At 38.5% G+C, this 6,682-nt stretch overlaps 1 protein-coding gene across 1 annotated transcript in view; it reads right to left on the bottom strand.

The window, feature by feature from the left end:
• Nucleotides 1-328: 328 nt before the first annotated feature.
• The window catches only part of LOC129277200 (ER degradation-enhancing alpha-mannosidase-like protein 3), a 34,119-nt gene continuing 27,765 nt past the window's right edge, over nucleotides 329-6,682 (bottom strand). The window contains exons 18-20 of the mRNA XM_064110554.1: nucleotides 6,013-6,132; nucleotides 5,021-5,246; nucleotides 329-4,014 (exon numbers count right to left, since the gene is read on the bottom strand). Of these exons, the coding sequence (XP_063966624.1) occupies nucleotides 2,888-4,014; nucleotides 5,021-5,246; nucleotides 6,013-6,132 (1,473 nt within the window). The 3' untranslated portion in view covers nucleotides 329-2,887. The remainder of the gene's footprint in view (nucleotides 4,015-5,020; nucleotides 5,247-6,012; nucleotides 6,133-6,682) is intronic.

Below are 6,682 nucleotides of genomic sequence, written 5' to 3'. Positions count from 1 at the left end.
TTCAGACTTGCATTGTGCACATAGCGAACTGCGAAGACCAAATGTCTGTGCCTGCAGACTACCCCTATCCTACCTTTGTGCAGACACAACTTTCTGTTTAGGGTGACCCAACATTTTCATCTGTGACAATTACTCATGTACATATTTATATATATCAATCACCTACATCCCTTAGGTTTGGACATGTGACACATTTTTTTCTCAGAATATCAGAACGAAAATTAGGGATATAGGTTTTATGATTGGCTTAGGTGAGACCTTTCCACAGAAGAGCATTGCAGCTGTCACAGGAAATACTATTAGCTTTCCAGAATTTTTTATGGAAAGCACTTTTCTATGTCCCTCTTTGTTTTACACTCCTTATAGTCATCTACTACATAGCACCCCTCCACTAAAATAAAACAAACTAATGAAATGAACAAGTACATCATGTATACAAAACCATTTAGATATTAAAATCAAAGAGTTGGAAATATCTATACTATAAATTAAAAATAAAACAATTTCATGCAAACATCCATAACAAATACACTATCAACAGGTAAATCGAGTAAAATGGAATTAAAATGGAATAAATAAAATGACACAACATAATGTAAAAATATAGTATTTGATCTAGAAGACTATCAGGTACCTGTATCTGTACATATCCATGCAAATAAAAATCATAATAATGCAATTCTGATGAAATTGAAAAGAAATTATTAAATTACGATCACAGTATATTCCATCTGCTTATATACAATATTCCACAACACAATGCAATAGTATATTCTATTGGCCCTGATGCAGTAAGAGATAGAATCAATCTTATAATCAATTGTAACTACTCAGTATTATATGGATTGCAATATACAATTGATATCACTTGTAAGATTGATTGTATCTTCATACAGGGCACACATTGTATGGCTCAAAACAATGTCATCAAACATTATAATGTCTCTTAAACATGCCAAGAATTCTGATCACAAATGATTTATTACTGATATACCCCAAAAGACAGAGGTAAACATGAAAATTATGGTTTTTATATTCTTCCTCCCAAGAGCAGTCTACCATAGACTTTGAGAACAAGGGAGGTTGGGTAATGTTCAACGGATCAAAATTTCAATCAAATCTAAAAATTAATTCATACTCAGAAAACTGTGGGTTTATTTTCTCTTTCTTGTGTTTTGTTTCATACACTTATGGGCCACTACAAATCTATCTACTTACAACCACTCTACAACTTAAAACCAATTTACAATTATTTTCTTTTCAGGAAATAGATTTAATTTCACATAAAAGTCTATTTTAATCATTAGTGCTTGTATATCAGCCATATAACTTTGCCCAAGGTGGAAGCCCATTTTCCTCTTCCGTCATAACTTATAGGACCTAAATATGACCAATTAGTGATTGTTCATGCAAGCACTTTGGGATGGTGCAATAAAATTAGTTATTATAATCAAGTTTTGAGTGCAGATTTGCTATCAACGGATCAATGTTATAGGAAACAAATTTCAACTTTCTGTTGCAAGAATCAGGTCACATTGCACAATTGCAATAAATTGCAACGATTATGATAGTTTATGGAACCTATAATTGACTTGCAATTAATTGCACATTTTTTTTAATGACCCCTCATGCTCAGGGGAGCATTTCATCAATATTTTTATCCGACAAGTTGTCAGATCTGACAACTTTCCTTGGTTTTGATTGGCTGAGAAGCACTGTCACTATGACAACTGTCGGATAAAACAGGACTTGTTGGATAAAACGTCCGACAAGTTCTTTCATGAAACCCTCCCCAGAAGTTACTGAGAATTCCGAGTCTCAAAATGAGGGGGTGTTTCACAAAGCTGCTTATAAGTCGTACAAAACCTTAGCAAGTCTTGAAAATGTTCTCACTGGTAGTATGCTAAATGAGACGCCCAACTTCCTCTAAACAAAATCAAATTCTGACGTATCATAAACTTTGCATCTAAATGCTTGTTCAACAACAAACGTTTGAATCTACATAGATCATCTTAAAAGCTCCAGTTGATGGGAAACAAAATGGTGAAGAATCTGACTAAGCAACAAGCCGCATGTTCCTGTCTTGCCTAAAATTGTGCGCAACCCTAACAAACTCCTTCATGAAACACATCCTGGGTCCCGTAACACAAAGGTTAGCGATTAATCGTATGCTTGACTTTAATAATAAATTATACATTGTAGTCAATGCAATTAATTGTAAAAAAATGTTCTACGAAGACTGCTAAGCTTTGTAGTTTCAGACCCCGAATCATCTAATATACTGACTGTTTTATCTGCAAATTACACAGCTCATTCACCAATACCTCTCATTCTTACATGTAGATGGGCTTTAGCCAATTCTTCTTCCTTTTTTAATGACATTATATTCTGAGACAAATTGGGGAGGAAGACCTGTGGGTTATGACTACTAAGTTAGCCTTTTCCGTACCCAGGCAGCCTCTCCAACTCTCATCCAGGTCTTATTTTCTCTATCATGTAAAATTTTGATTGATCTTGTCTCTGATTTGTTTGTATTCTGTATGTTTTTTAAAATGCCAAATAAAATAATAATAATAAAAGTAAAATCCTACTGTAGCTTTTTAAACCAATTTATATGTATGTCATAATAGTGATCACCACTTCCATTCACTCAATGTAATATGACATGATGCAGGTATCTCGCACAGTTTTAGCGAGTCTGTCACTAACATATAGCCACTATATCTTTAAACCGGCAGAAATGGGTTGCACATAGAACCCACGTAATACATAGAGTGAATACTTGGCAAATACATCACATGAGTGAACATCTTAAGACTCAATACACTGGCAATGCACAATAATACTTCCATATGATGGAAGATAAAGGAATTTTTTAGGTTAAGCTTCAAAGCTCATCTCTGGATGGTTGTTCTGGGTTTTCGGCTGGACGAGTCCTGTCAACATTGTCCTGATCTGTTTCCACTTGTTGCTGCCTTTCACTGTGCCGTTGCAGCAACTCTTGTGCAGCCTCCGAGGACTGCGAATCAACGTTGCTTCCATCCACAGCTGCTGCCTCGTCCCCTTCATGAAGGGACTGCTTTGATATATGGCTGCCACTTTGTGCATTGTCTGAGGTGGTTCCGGATTTGGAAGAGGCACCAGCATTCGAGTTGTCCCTATCAACCTCACCTACTATGATGCCGTCAAGCGACGGCTTAGTTCTACTTATATCTTGGTTTGATTTTAATGGTGACCCTGGCGGTGCTATATGTTGGTTATCACCCATATTGTGTATAGGGTTAGCCTCATCATATTGCAACCTGATGTTCTCATATTTGACATAATCTTGCACTATCCGCTCGATTGTCTCCTTGGGGACATTACCAATGGCATCCAACAAATCGGTGTTGACTTGGAAGTTGTTGTAGGAGTCTATCTTGTGCTTGAAGGCACTGTCTGCTCTCTTGGCCTGCAGGGTCTTTCCGTCCTCTGTCTCCAAGTACTGCTTCCAGACTGTGTCGAAGGCCACCTGCAACTGGCTTGGGGACGCGCTGGACTCGAAGATGGCCCCGTTGCCACTTTGCTCTACCCGCACTCGGAACTCCCCATTCACGTTCTCGTACTCTTTCATGATCTTCTCCAACTTGTCATTCACTACCTCTTTGAAGTCCTCGCCGAGACCTTCCACGTTCTGCAGCTGGGACACCAACTTGTTGATATCGCTCTTGGTCAGGGCGAAGTGGGTGATCTCCTGGAGGTAATTGGAGAGCTGCTGCTTGGTATCCACTGACTGGTCAGCTGACCCAGACGGACTACCTCCTTTGTCGATAACATTCGCAATGTTAGTTGCACGACACTCGTACTCCTCGTCACCATCCTCATCGTAGGTCTCATCATCGAGGTCGATGAAGTGGGTCTGTTCCTCTTCAGCGATTGGCGAAACCTGGACACCCTCCACTTTTGCCCTGATCTGGAATGGGGAGCTACTTGGGTCTTTGTTATGAAAGTGGCCCCAGATTTCATTCAGTTCACCTGAAATGATGCAAAAAAAGGATGGAATATAATAAAACATACAAATCAATAAAAAAATAGAGCAATCTTATCCGATTAATCTCAACCATTCATTTTGGAAGTCAATAAGGTAAGTCTTGATTTCAATTCTACAAAAATGGGAATACAAATAGAATAACCAGTCTGACAAAAACAATGCACCTATAATTACAGGAATTGCACATCTCTAAAGGCCTCTTCACACTGAATCCAGTTATGGCTACAGTATGGTAATATAGTTCATAGAAAAGCAGATATTGAATTGTAAGTCTTCAGTTTCCACGTACCTTGAGCCTGGTATCAGCAAATAGTAATTTACTTCCCACAAATCTCAAGATAAACAGACTTCAATATCAACACCATCTGGAACCTTACCTTATAGGTTAAAAACGTTTCTAATATTTGAATAAATCCGGTGCTAGTGTTGTTACAACACCAGCGTCAGCCACAACACCGTGCTTGAAATGAGGCTGGGGTTGAGATTGACCTCCAAAATATGACAAATTTTCAGCAGCTTGAGTTGAGCTCTGCGCGATTTTCCCATTCAATTACACTAACCCCAAGGGATTGGGAAAATCGTGATTTCAAGATCGGTTTTGGTGATGGTATTTGCGGTGTCAAGCTCACGAAGGGGATAAAACATCATGGTAAAATTTGATGAGAGCACATAATTAACGCTTTATACATTTTCATGAGCAATAACATTTATTCTATCAGATTATCCAGTTGATTTTAGCCTTCACAGTCTGTATTATTATGAGATTTTACTGCGATTCTCCCTGCATTTCGTCATCATCGAGAAAGGAAGTTGAGATGATCCAGAGGCGCGACATCATGAATTATTGATGACTCGATCTGTATCGCACATCTGAACCCAGCTCGTTGTGAGAGCTCAGTTCAGCAGCCTTTTTTTACGCTTTCAACGTCAACACCAACATCGAACTTGAAATCACCCTACGTTATGGCAGAACCTGTCAGAGGTACTTACTAAGAGTCTTTGCCTTGTCCAGGAGCAGCACCTCGACCACACCATGTTCCTGGATAGCGTCCAGGAGAAGCTTCCCTTCCTTGGAGAACAGGAACACCATGGGGATGTTGACGTCGTCTGTGCCGTCACCGGACATGGCAAACATGGACGACGTGTCGCTGCTGGTGTCAGCGACGTTGTCGATGACGATGCCGCCGTGGGCGCCGAACTTCTGCAGGTTCCTTGCCTGGATGGCAATATTAGTGGGGGACAAAAAAAAGAGACATGCAGGATGTATTAGAAGACTGATGCTTCGACTCAGATATACCAATTGAATATGGGCTTGACATTTACTCCAGCAACAATTGTTCCAAAGTAAAAATCTCCACATTAAGCAAAAACGTCTATAGCCTAATCCCAATCCTCAAATTATTCACAGCGAAAACCCACATCCTAACCCCTTCCTTAACCTTATGTCTTTTGAGATATTGTTGTGAAAGATACAACTGTTGTAGGAGTAAATGAACATGTCCTTCAGTCATTATTCACCATTTTAAGATTGTAAAATAATCAATCTTTCTGATTTGCTAATGTAACGAAAACATGAAGGCGCTTAATAATTTTCATTCGAAGTTCATTCCACTCAATCTTTAATATCTCTTTCTGAAGTAGTCATGCAATGAAAACATGTAATAACAATAAATTAACTCTGATGAAGTAGCAATTTATCCATTGAATTTTTGCCATTATCACCTGATTTTGATTCAATTTATATCCATCCACATGCATTGACATCATAATGCTACCATCTTCGAATGTAAAACCATTGACTTATATTCGATGGTGATCTGCAGCTGGCGCATCTCTGACAACTCTGTTTATACATATTGCATAACATCCTCTGAGGGAGGGCGCTATGACATTATGACATCATATACAAAAGGTCAATTTTTTAGAAGGATGAAGACCGTTGCCAATTTGAAGATGTAAAGGTTAAAAAGGTGAGAACTGACCTTATCAACAAACATGCATTCTCCCCTTGACATGATGATTATCTTGCCCTGCATAAGATGACCGTTGGTGATACCGCTGCATGCTGTGAACGGATCCGCTACAACCAGTTCCCCCACGGCCTGAACAAGATGTTTGATATATACATGTGTCATTATAGAGCATGCAGTTCAAAGTTAGTTCAGTGAAAATTAATTCAAGAAGTCATTCTAACAATTGGAATGCCTCTGGCAGTCTCACCTGCATTACGTGATTCGATTAGCAGCAGTGCTGACTTTGAAAACAGCTAATATTATCATTGAATAATTATTCACAAATGAAAACATTCATACCATAATAAAACACTATGTCTATTGACCCCAAAAAAACCTTTGACCATGATCATGTGATTTTAGATGTGTGCAAAACAATCATTTATACTTGATTACCCTTATGTCTATATTTCATGAACTAGATCCCTAAACTTTCTAAGTTATGATGCCAACTCAACAAATACCCCCAACATGACAAAAGTTCAATGACCCTAAATGACCTTTGACCTTGGTCATGTGACCTGAAACTTGCACAGGATGTTCAGTGATACTTGATTACCTCAATGTCCAAGTTTAATGACCTAGGTCCATATACTTTTTATGACGTAATTTCAAAAACTTACCTTAGGTCGGAAAAGCG

The sequence above is a fragment of the Lytechinus pictus genome, chromosome 15 (genome assembly GCF_037042905.1).
Source record: "Lytechinus pictus isolate F3 Inbred chromosome 15, Lp3.0, whole genome shotgun sequence".
NCBI lineage: Eukaryota > Metazoa > Echinodermata > Echinoidea > Temnopleuroida > Toxopneustidae > Lytechinus > Lytechinus pictus.
Note: the sequence above shows the minus strand (reverse complement) of the source record. Positions and strands in the feature narration are given on the sequence as shown.